Source organism: Zootoca vivipara, chromosome 2 (assembly GCF_963506605.1).
Source record: "Zootoca vivipara chromosome 2, rZooViv1.1, whole genome shotgun sequence".
In the NCBI taxonomy this organism is placed as follows: Eukaryota; Metazoa; Chordata; class Lepidosauria; order Squamata; family Lacertidae; genus Zootoca; species Zootoca vivipara.
In genome coordinates this window covers 14,740,205-14,756,722 of record NC_083277.1, presented here as the reverse complement: position 1 = coordinate 14,756,722, position 16,518 = coordinate 14,740,205, and the positions used below count along the sequence as shown (strand labels likewise).

The 16,518-nt window shown below is 47.4% G+C and overlaps 1 protein-coding gene across 3 annotated transcripts; it reads left to right on the top strand.

Annotated features, from left to right (window-relative positions):
• The first annotated feature begins 1,357 nt into the window (after positions 1-1,357).
• LOC132591684 (zinc finger protein 239-like) lies at positions 1,358-15,972 on the top strand. 3 transcript variants are annotated; one of them, XM_060271168.1, is made up of 2 exons: positions 1,358-4,654; positions 10,329-15,972. In XM_060271168.1, the coding sequence occupies exons 1-2, from the start codon at positions 4,473-4,475 to the stop codon at positions 11,335-11,337; spliced, it is 1,191 nt and encodes a 396-aa protein (XP_060127151.1). In that variant the 5' UTR covers positions 1,358-4,472; the 3' UTR covers positions 11,338-15,972. The 3 variants fall into 3 exon arrangements, with proteins under 3 accessions (XP_060127151.1, XP_060127152.1, XP_060127153.1); XM_060271169.1 differs by lacking the exon at positions 1,358-4,654 and adding an exon at positions 4,665-5,086; XM_060271170.1 differs by lacking the exon at positions 1,358-4,654 and adding an exon at positions 4,666-5,763.
• The last annotated feature ends 546 nt before the right edge of the window (positions 15,973-16,518 follow it).

Genomic DNA, 16,518 nt, shown 5'->3' with positions numbered 1-16,518 from the left:
ATCTCCTGGGTGGAATTTTAATAAATTTTTGAGGGTGGGCGGTGTTGTAGATGGAGGGGAAGATGGAGGCCATCAGGTTTTATGAAGTGGGAGTTATGTGTGGGGTGGGTGTCGGGTGGGGTAGTGGGGTAAGGTGGCATGGTAAGTTATTGAAGGTGGGTTGTGTTGTAGAGTGTTGTTGTAGAGTGAGGTAATAATCTTACCAACTCTGCTTCCAAAGCACCACCACCAGACTCTCACTAGTCTGTTGAAATACAGTAAAGTGTGAACTCTGACTGAAGCTTGTTCCACACTCCTGTGAGTCTCCTTGTAGATTTTGTGTAGTTCTTCTGGAATTTGTACCAGCTCATGAGAAGTTGTCCACATGAGCTGGAAAGCTCTCTGGCTCTGAAAGTGAGATGAGCACCACATGCCATAGTCGAACTCGGCTGGACTTAACTGTCCAGGGGTCGTTTACCTTCTACCTGTACAGTATATAAACCCTGAATGTCAGGCAACAGCTGACCTGAGCCATGTAGGGGGTGGGGGAAGTGGACCCCCCTTTTCAGGGATCCCTCTGAAGTATAATGTGATGTTTTGATGCAACACATAATATGAGTGGTGTTTTATTGTTTATTGTTTATGTTTACTTGTTTAGTACACCGTTTGCTTAATTGTTCCATATAATTTGTTCAAAAACATTGGTTTTTTCATGTAAATTATCAACATGTTTCATCTTAAATAAATAAATATTGCATAAAATAATAGTATGCAACTATTATTGCTCTACATAAAATCTAAAATTTATGTTTATTAGTTCACAATTTAACATACTGAGAGTAAATGAGTCAAATTCCTATGTTTTCATCACTCGTAGTGAGGCAAAATTTCAATCTGTAGGAGCAGGGTCTAAATATTAACCGATTTGTCCCAAATTTGAAATTAGACTATGTTTATACCATACGCCTGATATAAGATCAAGGGAGGAAACATTTTCCAAAAAAAGTTTTTTATGACCCACCCTAATGCCTATACTTTGGAACTCCCTGCCTCTTGACAGCAGGTGGTCACCTTCCCTGTACTCTCTTCGCTGGTCACCCAAAACATTTTATCCTGTCCAGATGTTTAGAGAGCTGGTGCAAGTTTTGCTCTGCTTTCAGCCGGTTGCTATTTTAGCTGCTTGAGGTCTTACATTATTCTTGTTAATTCTTCTTGGAAACAATGCCTTATGAGGAACGGCTTAGGGAGATGGGTATGTTTAGCCTGGAGAAGAGAAGGTTAAGGGGTGATATGATAGCCATGTTCAAATATATAAAAGGATGTCATATAGAGGAGGGTGAAAGGTTGTTTTCTGCTGCTCCAGAGAATTGGACACGGAGCAATGGATTCAAACTACAAGAAAGAAGATTCCACCTAAACATTAGGAAGAACTTCCTGACAGTAAGAGCTGTTCGGCAGTGGAATTTGCTGCCAAGAAGTGTGGTGGAGTCTCCTTCTTTGGAGGTATTTAAGCGGAGGCTTGACAGGCATATGTCAAGAATGCTTTGATGGTGTTTCCTGCTTGGCAGGGGGTTGCGACTGGGCTCTGACTCCCAGCATTGCCCCCGATCCTGGAGGGTGCTGGCTGCAGGGGCTGATGGGAGCTGGAGCCCAGCGACACCTGCAAGGGTGGCCCTGGGTGCTCACCATCCCTCGCTCAGGTGGGCCTCCTACGTTTCTGACCCAGCAAGGCAGCAGCCTACAGCAATGTTGCAGGTCTTTTGGGGGGACGGAGAGCCTTGGCTGTTGTGCTATGCAAAGAAATGGGCTTGGTTTGAACTTAAGAAGAGCTTGCTGGACCAGGCCAGCGTCCTTCTCTCACAGAGGCCAACCAGATGTTAGTGAGATGCCCACAAACAGGATCCAAACACAAGAGCCCTCTCCCTTCCTGCAGTTTTCCGCAACTGGTCTTCGGAAGCATTGCCCCTTCCGACTGTGGAGGCAGAGCAGACCCAAGGTTACCAGTAGCCACTGAGAAGCCTTACCCTCCACAAATCTGCCCACTGCTCTTCTAAAGCTGTCCGAGTTGGTGGCCGCTTCTGCCTCCAGTAGGAAGGAATTCCACAGTTTACCTATGTCTTGGCGCCTCCCTTGGGAAGCAGCAGTTGTGTGTCCTTCCCGGGGCCCGAGTGGCATTCAAAGGTTCAGCAATTTGTTGCTTTCTCAGTAAACAGTTTATTGCCTTTGTAATTACTGTGATTAAGCGCCTACCCGGCGGTGGCAGGCTGCTTTTTCTGGTGTGGCAAGCGAGTTCCCTGCCACAACGAAGGGTGGGTTGCTTTCTGCCCCCCCCCCCATTCCACTGCCTCCTACTTTTTCCCAGATCCTGGCATGCCCTCCTGGTGGTTGTGTTATTGTGGGTGAGGAGTTGTTTAAGATTGGGTGGCTGTCTGTAGGCAATGAAAGGTCTTCCTCCCAGAGCTTGAAAAAGAGAGCTGTCATTGTCTAGGAGAGGTTTTTACTGTTTTAACTTGGGAGCTGTATGTGATTACTAGTGTTCTGTTATTTTCTTTTTTGGGTACCAAGTTCTCGCTGGGTATCAGTCTGGCTCTGTTGATCTGTTGTTTAACTTCATCAGGTGGATATTTTAGTTCTAAAAAGGTTTGCTGTAGATCTCTTGGGTGACAGTCTCTGTCTGTAGAGTTGGAACAGATGCGGTTGTAACGTAGGGCCTGGCTATATACAATGGATTGTTTGGTATGTTTGGGATGGTAGCTAGAAGCATGTAGATATGTTTGTCGGTCAGTTGGTTTTCGGTATAAGGTGGTTGGTGTCTATACACCCATCCTGTATTTTTACAGTAGTGTCCCAAAAACGTATTTCTTGCATAGATTGGTTCATTTGTTAGGTTGATTGTGGGGTGAAAGTCATTGAATGTCTGGTGGAAGGTTTCCAGGGTCTGTTGACCATGTGTCCAGATAATAAAAATATTGTCAATGTATCGCAGGTACAAGAGAGGTTTGAGTGGGTGGGAGTTTAGGAAACGTTCTAAATCTGCCATGAAGATGTTGGCATACTGTGGGACCATGTGGGTGCCCATGGCTATGCCGCTGATCTGGAGGAACAGGTCCTCACCAAATTTGAAGTGGTTGTGGGTAAGGACAAAATGGCAGAGTTTGGTAGCAAAGTCCTCTGTGATTTTATCTGAAATGGTGTTCCTTATGGCTTATAAACCATGTGTAAATCGCAGGCTTGTATGTGTGGAGTGTGTTTTACTTTGAGGGGTGGTTTGGGGACCTCGGCACACAATAAATGGGCAACAAAAATAGTTTGTTTATGTTTCCTGTTTTCTTTCCCCAAGCAGAGATAATATGTAAGTGTGGTGTCAGCTCTCTAAAAAGGTCAACAACTTTGGGAAAGGGGGGAGGGGCGCCGGAGGGATCTTCGCACCACGGCGCCGGATATGCTTAAGACGGCCCTGGGACTACCCTTTAGGGTTGTCGTAAATTACTGTTCCAACCCCGGTTTTTTTGCCCGTGACGGCGGCAAGGCACTGGAGCTAACTTTGGCAAGGCGAGGGGCCGCCCTTGTGGCAAGTGCTTGTCGGTGGCCGGGCAGCGAAGAGCCCCGGAGGGCAGCTTTGGTGCTTATTTGCTCCGAGGATCGAGGCAGGCGCAGCCATGGGCAGGGTCTCCGGGGAGCCGGCGGCAGCTTTATAAGCCGGCGCCCTTCGTGGGGATGGCCTTGTCTGGCGCCACCATGCCTCCTGTCACCACCTTCCGCAAGTTGGGCCCCGAGCTCTAAATTTTGGGAAAGGGAGGGGGCACAGGAGGGATCTTTGCACCAAGGCGCTGGATGAGCTTAAGACGGCCCTGCATGGACTCCCTCTCTTTCCCTCCCCCACCGAAAGATGCGAAAGGCGCACTCGCCGGAAGCCCGGAGCGCCCCACGGATTCCTGCCGAGGGATCCGTCGCGAGGGGAGCCAGACCTGCCTGTGTTCGCCTGGGCTGGGCTGTTAGAACTGGCGCCGCTACCTGACCTGCATTGCAGGATCTTGGTGCGAGTCAGGAGGGGGTCTCACCTTCATAGCGGGAGCCGAATGAGGGGTACATCTGCCACTGAGCAGTGCCCCTCCCCCCTCATGAGCAAAGCCCAAGTTCAAACACCAGCCCCTATTTTTAAAAGGCACCCGTAATGACGACACTGGGCTACCTTTTAGGGTTGTCGTAAATTACTGTTCTAAGCCCCACAAATCCGGTCTACTTTGCAGGGCTGTTGTAACGGGGACACCCCACGCCACGGCCCTGCCTCCCCCACGTTGTGTAAGGGGTGTGAAAATGAACGGACTCCCCCCTCTCCCGGCAAGGGATTAAAAGAGGGAATGTAAACTGTGCCACCTTCGTGCCCCGGAGGTTGGGGGGGGGGGGCGTCTCTTTCCCTGCCAGCTCCGGGGATCGAACCTAGGACCTTCTCAGCAAAAAAAAAACAAACAGCATAACGGAGCTTGTTTTGAATGAGAATTTGTGCGTTCTGGGAGGGAGGGGTCATTCATTCCTCCTCATGGGTCAGTGAGCTCGGCTTCCTAGAGAGGCAGGAAGGTTGGGAAGGGGGAGGGGGGAATAAAGGTTGGAGGGGGAGGGGCGCCATCCACATTCCCGAAAGAGGAGCAGGTCTGCAGAGGAGGAGGGGAAAAAGGTGCAAAATATATCTATATATTGGGGGGGCGGGTGAGAGAAGGATGTGCTTTTCTCCCCCTTAATCTACAAACAGGGAAGCTGGGAAGGGAGGACAGGATTTGGGTCGAGGTGGGGGGGATGAAAGGAAAGTAGGGGAGTGCCCCCCTCCCCCTTCCTTCTGTTGAAGGACTGAGACTTGAACCGAGGCCCCAGTTCCGCGCCTCTCTCTGCGAGTTCAGGGTTTTCCCTGGCAAGAATCCCTGGGGCGCTTTTGACTCCACGCTCCTTTGTGTGGAGAATCAAAGAGGGAGTCCATGGAAGGGTTAAAGGAGGCGAGAGAGGCCTGAATAGAGACCCCCCCCATCTCCCTCCTCTCCTCCCTCCCTCCCCTTCTGTCGAGGCTCCTCCGGATGGAGTGGTGGGAGCACTTGGGAGCAATTCGGCAAGAAGGGTGAGCCGGCCATGGGGCCTCTGGGCAAAGGGGACCCCCAGGGAAGGAGGGCAGACGAACTTAGGGGGCTGGGGAGGAAGGGAAGCATCCCTGGGAGAGGAATCGAAGACATCTTGGAGAAAGTGAGAGAGACTTGGGGGCTGCCTGCCTTGACTTCTCCCTCCTGCCCAGGAATCTGCCATGACTTCAAGGCAACCAGGGAGAGATCCCTGAACAGGAGGCCTGATCCACCCACCCTCTCCTCCCTTGAAGCTCAGTCCTTGCCCTGCCATAAGTCCCAGATCAGCAGCTGGAAGGGAGCGCTGGGGGCTGTTATAACGAGTCCAACCATTGGGGGAAAGGGAAAAGGGAGGAAGCCCACTGTAATATTTCCACCCTTTGAGGCTTCTGTCTCATCAACTAGTCTCTCCCATATGCCTGTGTTTCTGTGGAGAAAGATCAAAAGAGTCCCTACCCAGAGATAACTGTGCCCAACTCCTTCTCTCCATTCCACCAGGTTTCCATTATTGCCACTATTTCAGATCTCTTAAATCTTTGGGATTTAAGGGATTGGGAAGATTGTTATGGAAATGGGTGGGGTTCCTCCCCCCCAGCCTGTGTAATTATTATTGCAATTGTTATTTTTTATTTATTTATTGAATCTGTTAGCTGCTTTCTCCTGCCCAGGGCAGCCCAAAGTGAGTTACAACCTGTTGTTGTTGTTGTTGTTGTTGTTGTTGTTGTTGTTGTTGTTGTTGTTGTTATGTTCCACGGTGACCTTGTCGTCTTTGTTATGTTTTCTGTATTTTGGGGGGGGGGCAAGAGAAGGGTGTTCTCAGGGCCTGCTCCACTGTGAGGGAGACTGAGGCAGCCCCCTCAGGCAGCAGATGCAGAGAGGGGCAAGGAGGGGACTGAGCTGAGTGCCATTTGGCCTGCCCTGATTTAACCCTCTATCCTCTCATCCAGTGGAAGGTGCTGTCCCATTGCCAGTGTCCTAGACACAATATAGCAGCCTTGGGAAGTCAGAGGTTCAGAATGATTTGGGAATGTGTGCAGTTGGTTGGACTGCACCACCAGGAAGATGTTGGAGATCATGGAGGAAGGAGGAATCAAAATACAGATATTCAGCATTTTCAGAAGAGGGGGAAGAAGGGGAAAGTGTGTCCAACTACTGTATATTCCTGTGTATAAGACTACTTTTTAACCCAGGAAAATCTTCTCAAAAGTCGGGGGTCGTCTTATACGCCCAGTCGTCTTATACACCGGAATATACGGATAAGACTCCCATCATCCCTGGCCATGGGCCATCCTTGCTTTGGCAGGTGGTACTTTGTGTCCAACCACATCTGGAGGGTCAGAGATGCCTCACCTCATCATAGAAGGTTCCTCTAGGGCAGCATTTCTCAACCTTGGATCCTCAGATGTTCTTGGACTGCAACTTCCATAAACACTGACCCCTGGCCTGATGGCTAGGAATGATGGGAATTGTAGTCCCACAACATTTGGGGACCCAAGGTCGAGAAAGGCTGCTCTAGGGCTCAGTGTTGGTGAAACTGGATCTTAAGGGTTCTTGAGAAATTTCCCTGGGATTATGATTGGTATCTAGACCAATCTGTGGTCGTCAACAGGTTTACGTAAGACACCTATCAGCCCATCACCCATTCCCACCACCCTTCTGAGTAATACCCCTCCCACCCTCCCACTATATATAGGGGTCTGGTGACTTCTGTTTCAGTGTATTTTATAAAAGGTTCGTTGATGATTTATTTTTGGTCTTTAAGAATGTCAATAAGATTAATAGTTTTTTTGCATGGTGTCAGGAGATGCACCCCAATATTCAATTTACCACCCATTATCATAGTCAACACATTATCTTTCTGGATACAGTTGTATACCGGGATAACACTAACCAACTGGCAACTAGAACCTATAGAAAGCCTACAGATAGGCTGTCTTATCTGCACTACAAATCATTTCATCCTTTTCATCTTAAATGTAATTTACCATACAGACAATTTTTGAGAATTAAAATAAATTCTACCACTCTGAAGGATTAAAACATAAACTGCAACCAAATGCAGTGGCGTAGCGTGGGTTGTCAGCACCCGGGGCAAGGCAAGTAATTTGCGCCCCCTAACCCGTGGATTTTAGCACTCGAGTCTCTTCCACTAGATTAGTTAAAGAAACCCTTACCCCCTAAGCACATGTATTGTTTGTTATGAAAATACTGATGTAATTAAAGTAAAATGCATCTAAATACAAGTTTATTTTCAAACACTTTATTGAGTGATGAGTGATCATAAAAAAAAAATTTAGAGAAGCAAATCTATACATGCACTGGTAGTCGTTAAAGTACCACAAGACTGTGGCTTTCATGAACCATTTCATCAGCTGCATGGCAAGATGAGATGAGAGGCAGATATTTGCTATTACAAATTCAGGCTGGAAAGACTAGCAATGCAAGATGTATTGTAAGTGTTACTTTGCAGGGCACAACTTCAATTCAAGATCCACATTTTAAAAAAAGTTATCTGAGTGGTCTCTGAATTCCTGCATTGCAGGGGGTTGGACTAGATGTCTTCAGGGTCCCTTCCAACTCTATGATTCTATAGTCGTGCCATCTATGATTCTGTGTCATTGACTGAACCTGGGACTTTCTGTGTACAAAGCATGTGTTCTACCACTGAGTTGTGAACCTCCCCCCTTTTATTTTTAAAATCCTGTTGCATTAATACTGTCACAGCTGTGTAAAGCAGCCTTTGTCAACCTGGTGCCCTCCAAGAGACTTTGAATCAGCACCAACCAGCAAGAGATTTATTGTATTGAAGTATGTATTGAAGGGGGAGAGAGCTGATATTGCAGCTATAGAACAGAAGCAAGCAAAAAAGGAGGGTGAATGAAAGAACAGTGCTCAAGAATGTGAAGGGTAGGTTTATATTGTAGCAGAGCAGAAAGAAGAACTTATTCAAGCTCCAGTTCTGACATGCGAGGAAAGGGGGCAGGGGGGACAAACAAAGTCTGTCTGTCTGTCTGTCTCTCTCTCTCTCTCTCTCTCTCTGTGTGTGTGTGTGTGGCAAAGGGGGGCAGAGAAAAGAAGGATGCAATGAGGATGGGGGGGATAGAAGAAAAGGAGGACCAGTTTGAGAGGGAAACACCGTGAAGGGGGGGGGGAGCGAGGCGAAAACTGAAAATCCTAAAAGGAATTTGGGGGGAGGAGGAGTGTGGGGATTGGGGAAAGAGAGAGAGAGAAGCATGGGGAAAGGGGTGGAAAGAGAAAATAAAAGAGAAAAGTCACTATCAGGTTTGGATTGGAAAACAGCCTTGCATCCTGTGGAATACACTTCAAATGGTAGATCTTGTTAAAGGAAACCACTTTTTTATCATTCAAACAAAAGGTCAAAACACCCCAACATTTAATTGTTATTTCCTCCGTCCTGTCATCAAAAGGGGGCAGGAAAAAGGACCTTATGCATTTTATGAATGAGTAACAGATGGGACTCTAAGACTGAGGAAACCCGTTTTCACAAAGGCGATGGAGAGATAGGTGTGCATTCCAAACCCGCTGGTGTTACAATGGACTGATCAACGAAAAGCAGCCAGCAAGGAGGCTTTACTTTAACAATTAATATAAAATTGAGATTTTAACCGATTCACAAAATTCCAGTGCCAGCTCCCCTCTGCTACACAGAACTCATAAATAAAGCGAACCAAGAGCACTCGACCACCCTCCTACCCCTCTTTCCCCCCTAGGAATGAGACGAGCCCCCACCCCTTACACACCTCTCCCGCTCGTCCCCACCTCTGCCTCCCGAGCAGGAGAGGCGGGAGCAGCAGCAGCAGCAACACCATTTCAGCGGCTCCTCAAAAGCTGCCCTTTCTCGCAGCCGCGCCCACCTCTCTCTTTCCCAGCAAGCGTGTCTCTTTAACCCCATCAGGGCTGGGCTGTCCGTGCCTCTGCCACCCAACTCTTCCAGCCTCGGCAAGTCCACCATTTCGGAGCCGGCAAGTGGGAAGCCCCGATAGGGTTAAAGAGGCTGCGTGAGCCAGGCAAGGGCAGAGAGCTGCGAGCGCGAGCGCGCGCCCACCCCAGATGTTGCGCCCGGTGCGGCTGCCCCCTGGCCCCCCCACGCTACGCCACTGACCAAATGGCGTGTGAATTTGCGAACAGAGGCTATCCTCAACAAATAATAAGAACAGCACAGGCAAGGACGCACAATAGGCCTAGGCCCTAGATATACTGGTACACTCTTTGCAGAACGATCTAAACCTAAATATCGTCTCCTAACTTGATCCTTAGATTTTACCCCATTATCCAACTCAATAGCCAGGATTATTGGAAAACACTGGCACATTTTACAAGAAATCCCAGGTTGTCCAAGTATGCCTCCACACATTGGTTTCCGCAGAACCAAGAATCTGAAAGACATTTTAGTACATGTGGATATGACCAGCGAGAGCCAACCTCAGGCAAGTAAGATCAAAGGTCATTTTAAATGCGGGCGTTGTGCCATATGTAGCCTAACCATCAAACAAAAAGAATTTACCATCCCGAACACCAATAAAGTAATTCAACTAGATACATTTACGAACTGTAATTCTCGGGGCGTGGTATATGCCATCCAATGCAAATGCAGCCTATGGTACATAGGGAGCACAATAAGAACGGTAAAGACTAGAATATTAGAGCACAAAAGCCGCATTGCAAACCAAGTGGTAGAGGCACCGCTCACGTCCCATTTTATAGGAGCTAACCATAGAGTCACAGACTTCAGGTGGTTTGTTATCTACAAATATACAGTGGTGCCTCGCTTAACGAATGCCCTGTAAGACCAATTTTTTGCTAGACGAATGGATTTTGCGATCAGAGGTTGCCTCGCAAGACGACGAGGTTTTCTATGGCTGCCGCTTCGTCTTGCGAAGCGTGGCCATAGAAAAATGAACCTCCGACTGCAAAGTCCAACGTGCAGCAAAAAATTGTCAGGGCTTTTTGACGCCTGCCTTCCCCTTGGCAGCTCCCTTTCCTGTGAGAAAACACTTTTTATAGAAAGTAAACCCCACAGTTCAACCGTATTCTAATATAATGCTGCTTCATTAACGTTGATTAAGGGTTAGGAAAGGCTGATGATGCATTACAATTATTTAACATTATTTCATGTGCCTTTCCTAAAAATTTGGAACATATGGGGGACAGGAGATGTACGAGATGTTAAAATAAAAATAGGTGCTAATTGATGTGTGTAATATCCCTTTGTTCTTTTCCTAGAAAACAATTTCTCTCTCCCCCACCCCCGTCGAAAAAGGACAATGGAGAAGGCAGTCAAAATTATGGTGGGCCTTGTCCAATGGGAATAACAAAGAAATCGTTTAAATACATGGAGTGTGGAAAGAGCTTCACTGACAGTGGAAAACTTAAAATTCATCAACAGACTCACACGGGGGAGAAACCATTTCAATGTATGGAGTGTGAAAAGAGCTTCAGTCAGAGTGCACACCTTAGAATTCATCAACGGACTCACACGGGGGAGAAACCATTTAAGTGCATGGAATGTGGAAAGAGCTTCAGTCAGAGTGGAGACCTTAGAAAACATCACCGGACTCACATGGGGGAGAAACCATTTAAATGCATGGAATGTGGAAAGAGCTTCACTGATAGTGGAACACTTAGAATTCATCAACGGAGTCACACAGGGGAGAAACCATTTAAATGCATGGAATGTGGAAAGTGCTTCAGTGAGAGTGGAAGCCTGAATTTACATCATCAGACTCACACAGGGGAGAAACCATTTAAGTGCATGGAATGTGGAAAGAGCTTCAGTGGGAGTGGAAACCTTAGAAAACATCAACGGACTCACACGGGAGAGAAACCATTTCAATGCATCGAGTGTGGAAAGAGCTTCAGTGAGAGTGGACACCTTAGAATTCATCAACGGAGTCACACGGGGGAGAAACCATTTAAGTGCATGGAATGTGGAAAGAGCTTCAGGAGGAGTGGACACCTGAATTTACACCACCAGACTCACACGGGGGAGAAACCATTTCAATGCAACGAGTGTGGAAAGAGCTTCAGTCAGAGTGGACACCTTAGAATTCATCAACGGACTCACACGGGGGAGAAACCATATAAATGCACAGAGTGTGGAAAGAGCTTCAGTCAGAGTGGAGACCTTAGAAAACATCAACGTACTCACACGGGGGAGAAACCATATAATTCCAAGGAAGCGGACAGAGGTTCAGTTGAAGTGGAAGTCTTACAAACCATCAAAAGACTCTGAGGGGTAAGAGCTGTAAGAGTGGAAACTCTACAAGCCATCAATTAAAGAAGAGAAATGGTTTAAATAGAAGGATTGTAGATTCTGCTTTGGTTATTATGGAACACTTTTTAGAGTGTAGAATCTGTTTCTCTACGAGTTGACAATTTCTTTCACATCAATAACAGGAAATCAATCTTAAATGCATGCATCGTATGTGAGCTGTTGTTTGTATGTAACATTGTCTACACTTGTTTTTAAAGTAATGAGGGTAACATTTCAGAAAAGTAAGCATAATATAATACTTAATGTAGTGTTAGATAGGGAGGGGAGTGTGTGCGTCTGGAGTGTTGCTTCTGAATGAGGATTGACTGAGAGTGAGATGGTTTTGGTGTTTGGTGGAGGGAGTTGGAAATGTTTGTATGTGGGAATGGAGAGTTGCACAAAGTGGAACTGAGATTGGTGGTGTTGCTTTGGAAGCAGAGTTAGATTAGCATAACTCCCACTGTTATAATTGCAATAATGGAACCATGAAGACACAGAAAGATTGAAAGCACCTACTTATATGCCCAAGGTAACCTTGAAACCCTCATCTGTTGTTTTGATATACTGTATAGATATATTGTGCATAGGTACGTTTTGTGGCAGGAGAAATAAAAGGGATATTTAGTGGCATAACAAGGAAAGGCTCTGTTCCTAGCTGCACGTCTTGCATGAGGAGGGAAGGGGGCACAGGCAAGAAGGGGCCGTACCAGAGCATCTCAAAGCAGTGGGGGGGGGGCACAGTGACACAAGTGTGTGTAGAATGCTACCCCCAAAATGACACAAGGGAGAAACAATAATGTGGAAGCAGGCAGGTCCGAAACCAAGAGTGCTAAGGGTCAACTTCTTCCAAATCCACCAGCTGCCCCAAGGCAGGAGCCACCTCTGGGCCCTGAGGGTGGAAAGCCTCCCTCCAGCTTTGCAAGTGGAGATGCTCCTAGGAAATCCTCCTGCCAGCAGACCACAATGCGTATTATTGAAGGGCTTCTGGTTTGCTTCTGATCTGAATGGCGGTGTGATCTGTGTTGTCTTAACAAAGGCAATCTTTTCGTGGCTTTTGTCCAGCCTGCTGCTGGATGTGCCTCAATCTATAAAACAGTGTTGGGGAGGCTGCCTTTCTTTTTTGGTGGGGAGAAGATAGTTGTCCCCAGGTAACTGCTCAGTGTCCCAGTAAGGCTGCTTTGGGGGGGGGGAGCACTCCTCTCTGGTTCCTCTCAGGCAGCAAATGTCTTCGCCCCCCCCCCCAATGGCTGGCTCCACAACTGCGCTTCAAAGAGGATCTTTCAATGCAAACATTGGGAGGCGTCTCCCAACAGCAACCCTTGTCTACTGTTAACAGAAAATCTGAGGGCTCCCTTGGACAAAACAAGACCCCAACCAAGCATATCAGAGCAAAACAGCAGCCAGTAGGCTTGGCCTTTATTAAAGAAAGTACTGTCGCGACAGGGCCCCACCTGCAACAAGGTGAAGCAAGATGGAGACCCTGAACAAAGGGGGTCTTCCCTTTTTATTAGCATCCCACCACCAAGGTACACCCCTAAAGATACACCACTAATATGTCACTAATATGTCATTGATACATCACAAAAAGTAGGGGTCCAGAGGTAGAAATTTGAGTACCTGGCCAGCTGCTCCTGGCCTCTTCTTGCCCCCTCCCTGTTACATTCCACAGGACAAAGAGAAGTTTCACAGTCATTATGAAGGTGATAGCTGTTCTTTGATTAGATCCTGAGTCAATCCAATGTCTCTCAAAGCAAAGAAATGTTGGAATTATGAAAATCCACCACAGTAGTGATTTTATATGAATTTCCATACCTTTCTACTGAATAAAAGGAGACTAAAAGGCGCTGTGAGTTAAACCACAGAGCCTAGGGCTTGCTGATCAGAAGGTCAGCAGTTCGAATCCCTGCGACGGGGTGAGCTCCCGTTGCTCAGTCCCAGCTCCTGACAACCTAGCAGTTCGAAAGCACCTCAAAGTGCAAGTAGATAAATAGGTACTGCTACTGCGGGAAGGTAAACAGCGTTTCCATGTGCTGCTCTGATTCGCCAGAATCGGCTTAATCATGCTGGCCACATGACCTGGAAACTGTACACCGGCTCCCTTAGCCAATAACGTGAAATGAGCACCGCAACCCCAGAGTCTGTCACGACTGGACCTAATGGTCAGGGGTCCCTTTTGTTAGGATTCCGTTCCACCTCAAGAGGAACAGGCATGTAAAGTGTTGCTGTGTGTCACATGATTGTACACTTCCGTTTTGCGCTTTTTGTATTTGCTATGCAGTACGCACTTGCTATGCTTATGCTGATGAAGAAAGACACGTTTGGTCTTGCTGAATAAATGCTTGTAAATATGCAAGAGAACGTTTCTGTGTCTCCTCTTGTTGCTGCTGCTGCCAACCACGCTAAACGCTGGAGTGGACTCTGCAGATAACGTGTCCAAGTTCACAGAGAAATTGGACCGATTCCAGTTGGCTACACTGGAGGGAGAAGACACCTGGCAGATGCTAACCGGGGGGCTTGGAGGCCAGGTCTTCAGTGTGTATGCCAACACCTTTACCTTTAAAACTCAACTGGTTATAAAATAGCAACCTTAGATACAATGTAGCAAGCATCGGCAGCTGTAGTACCCAAGTGGCCATTGCTAGGGGGTGCTGTTTTGCAACTGCTTCTGATACCCTGCTTCTGATTGGTTGGGAAACCAGGTAACTGTCAGAAATAACTGATAGCTTGCTGATTGGAGATTGCCAGCCCATGGAGAGGATGAGGTCCTGCAGGAAAAAATCCTTCCTGTTATAAATTAAAAAGATCATTGCATTTCAAACTTGCCTTTGAACCAGCTGTCCTCCAAGCAGCTCCCATGTGAAATAAGCGGATATATCTATTTCTATATCTATAATGGCAAGGGATAAAACCTCAACAGGGTGCTAATTAGCTGTGCAAAATTGGAAGTTGCAAGCTCTGAGATCAGGTCTTTGCAGAGCCTGCTTGTCCTGTTTTTCACCATGAATGGCTGCTGTTTCGTAAGGGGATCCTGCAATGTGTGATCCTTGACAAACTGCTTTGGGCAGCATTAAGGATGGGTCTCTGTGGGTCGCCCAGTCAGCCTTATAATCAAAATAAATGCCTAGGCATTTAAACTACTTATCTAGCTGAATGGTGTCTCCACTTATCACCCACTTATATGCTCTCCATGTTGTTGTTTAGTCGTGTCCGACTCTTCGTGAGCCCATGGGCCATAGCACTCTCCATATAAGACCATAATTTCTAACTTCTCCAAATTTAGTACAAGTTTGCTACCTTCACAGTAAGGTGGTCGCTCTCAATCCAGTCCCCCCCCCCCCCGAAGGTTTCAACTTGGTTTCTTAGTGCAGAGGAGCCTCGGATTTAACTTATTTCCTCTTCCAGAAATGTATGTGAACTCCCCTGGCTGGGTTGCCTGGCAATGAGCCATTCCAGATCAGTCTGCCAAAACTCATGTACAGTTTGGCAAGACCGACTCCAGAGTCATTTATATAGGAGTCTTTAGAATATAATGGGTCAGAGAAACGTTTAGGCAAGGGGTACACAGTGTCAAATCCTAGCTCCCTCAGAAATTCAAGATTGCCCTTGCCCACGCTTGCATTAAAATCACCTGCCGTTAACAAGCCAATGGTGTGGAATTCCAGTTCTAATTCCTCAAGAAATAAAGTGAGTTGGTTCGAGTAGCCCAATAGGGCAAGGAGGAATAAATACATTAAGTATGATTAGGACTAAATCTTAAAAACCCAGTAAGAAATGCCTGGGCAATGTCATCCCATGTCTGGAGGGGACTCACTTTAAATTTAGTCTCCCTTGCACAAATAAAGGTTAATCCCACTTTCTAACGGGCCCATGATGTTCTATTTGTGGGCTAAAAGGGAATATGATTTTTATCCCTCCAAACAGATTTCCTAATGAACCCACCTTTCTTCTAATAATATGATATCAAAAGACTCGATAACACCTTTTATTATTATTATTACTAGCTGGACCTTGCACGCGTTGCTGTGCCTCAGTTTGTTAAATGGAGGGTCAGAGTCCCCCTTCAGACTCCCCTGACCGTCAGAGTCCCCCTGTTTTTTGTGTGTGTTATGTTTAGATAGGGGTATCCCTGTGTCTCCCCCCCCACTTTGTATTGACCCATTAGATAGCCCTGTCTCCTATTCTGGTCCCACCCCCACCCCAGGCAGGGAAGGGTTGACCTATCCATGTCTCGTATTAGGTCCCCCCACTATATCTGGGGACGGCCTTACCTATCCCTGTCCCCTATTTGGTCCCCCACAACCCAGGCAGGGAAGGGGTTACGTATCCCTGTCCCCTATTGCGGTCCCCCCCACCCCACCCATGCAAGGACTTACCTATCCCTGCCCCCTATTTCCACCACCCCCACCTCAATCAGGGAAGGACTTACCTATCCATGCCCCCTATTTTGACCCCCACCCCACCCCAACCAGGGAAGGCTTTACTTATCCCTGACCCCTATTTGGGCTCCCCACCGATTGAGGGTAATATGGAGGGGGTGGGGGTTTGGTGGGTGGTGTTGTAGAGCGAGGGTAATATGGAGGTGGTGTGGGGTGTCGAGGTGGGATTTCTGTGTGTGTTGGGGTGTGGGGGTGGATTGGGGAAGGTGGAATGGTAGGAAGTTCTAGAGGGTGGGTGTTGTTTTAGATTGAGGGTAACATGGAGGCGATCTGGGTTTATGAGGTGGGAGTTCTGTGGCGGGCGTAGTGGGGTAAGGTGGAATGTTAGGAAGTAATTGAGGGTGGGTGTTGTTATAGACGCATTGTAATATTGAGGTGGTCAGGCGTCCCGAGGTGTGAGTTACGTGTGTGTGGTGGATTTGAGGGGTAATGGGGAAGGTGGAATTTTAATAAATTTTTGAGGGTGGGCGGTGTTGTAGATGGAGGGGAAGATGGAGGCGGTCAGGTTTTATGAGGTACAAGTTATGTGTGGGGCGGGTGTCGGGTGGGGTAGTGGGGTAAGGTGGCATGGTAAGAAGTTATTGAAGGTGGGTTGTGTTGTAGAGTGAGGGCAATATGGAGGTGGTCAGGGGTCCCGAGGTTGGAGTTATGTAGGGGGGTAGGGGTTAGGAGGGGGGTGTTGTAGTGAGGGTAATATGGAGGGGGTGGGGTGGGTTTGGTGGGT

What these genes read in the sequence shown, in the direction of transcription:
- LOC132591684 (XM_060271168.1), top strand. Translation starts at nt 4,473, where the DNA reads ATGAGAATTTGTGCGTTCTGGGAGGGAGGGGTCATTCATTCCTCCTCA. An exon ending in CAGAGGAGGAGGGGAAAAAG is followed by an intron (nt 4,655 to 10,328) that starts GTGCAAAATATA and finishes TTCTTTTCCTAG; the next exon opens with AAAACAATTTCTCTCTCCCC.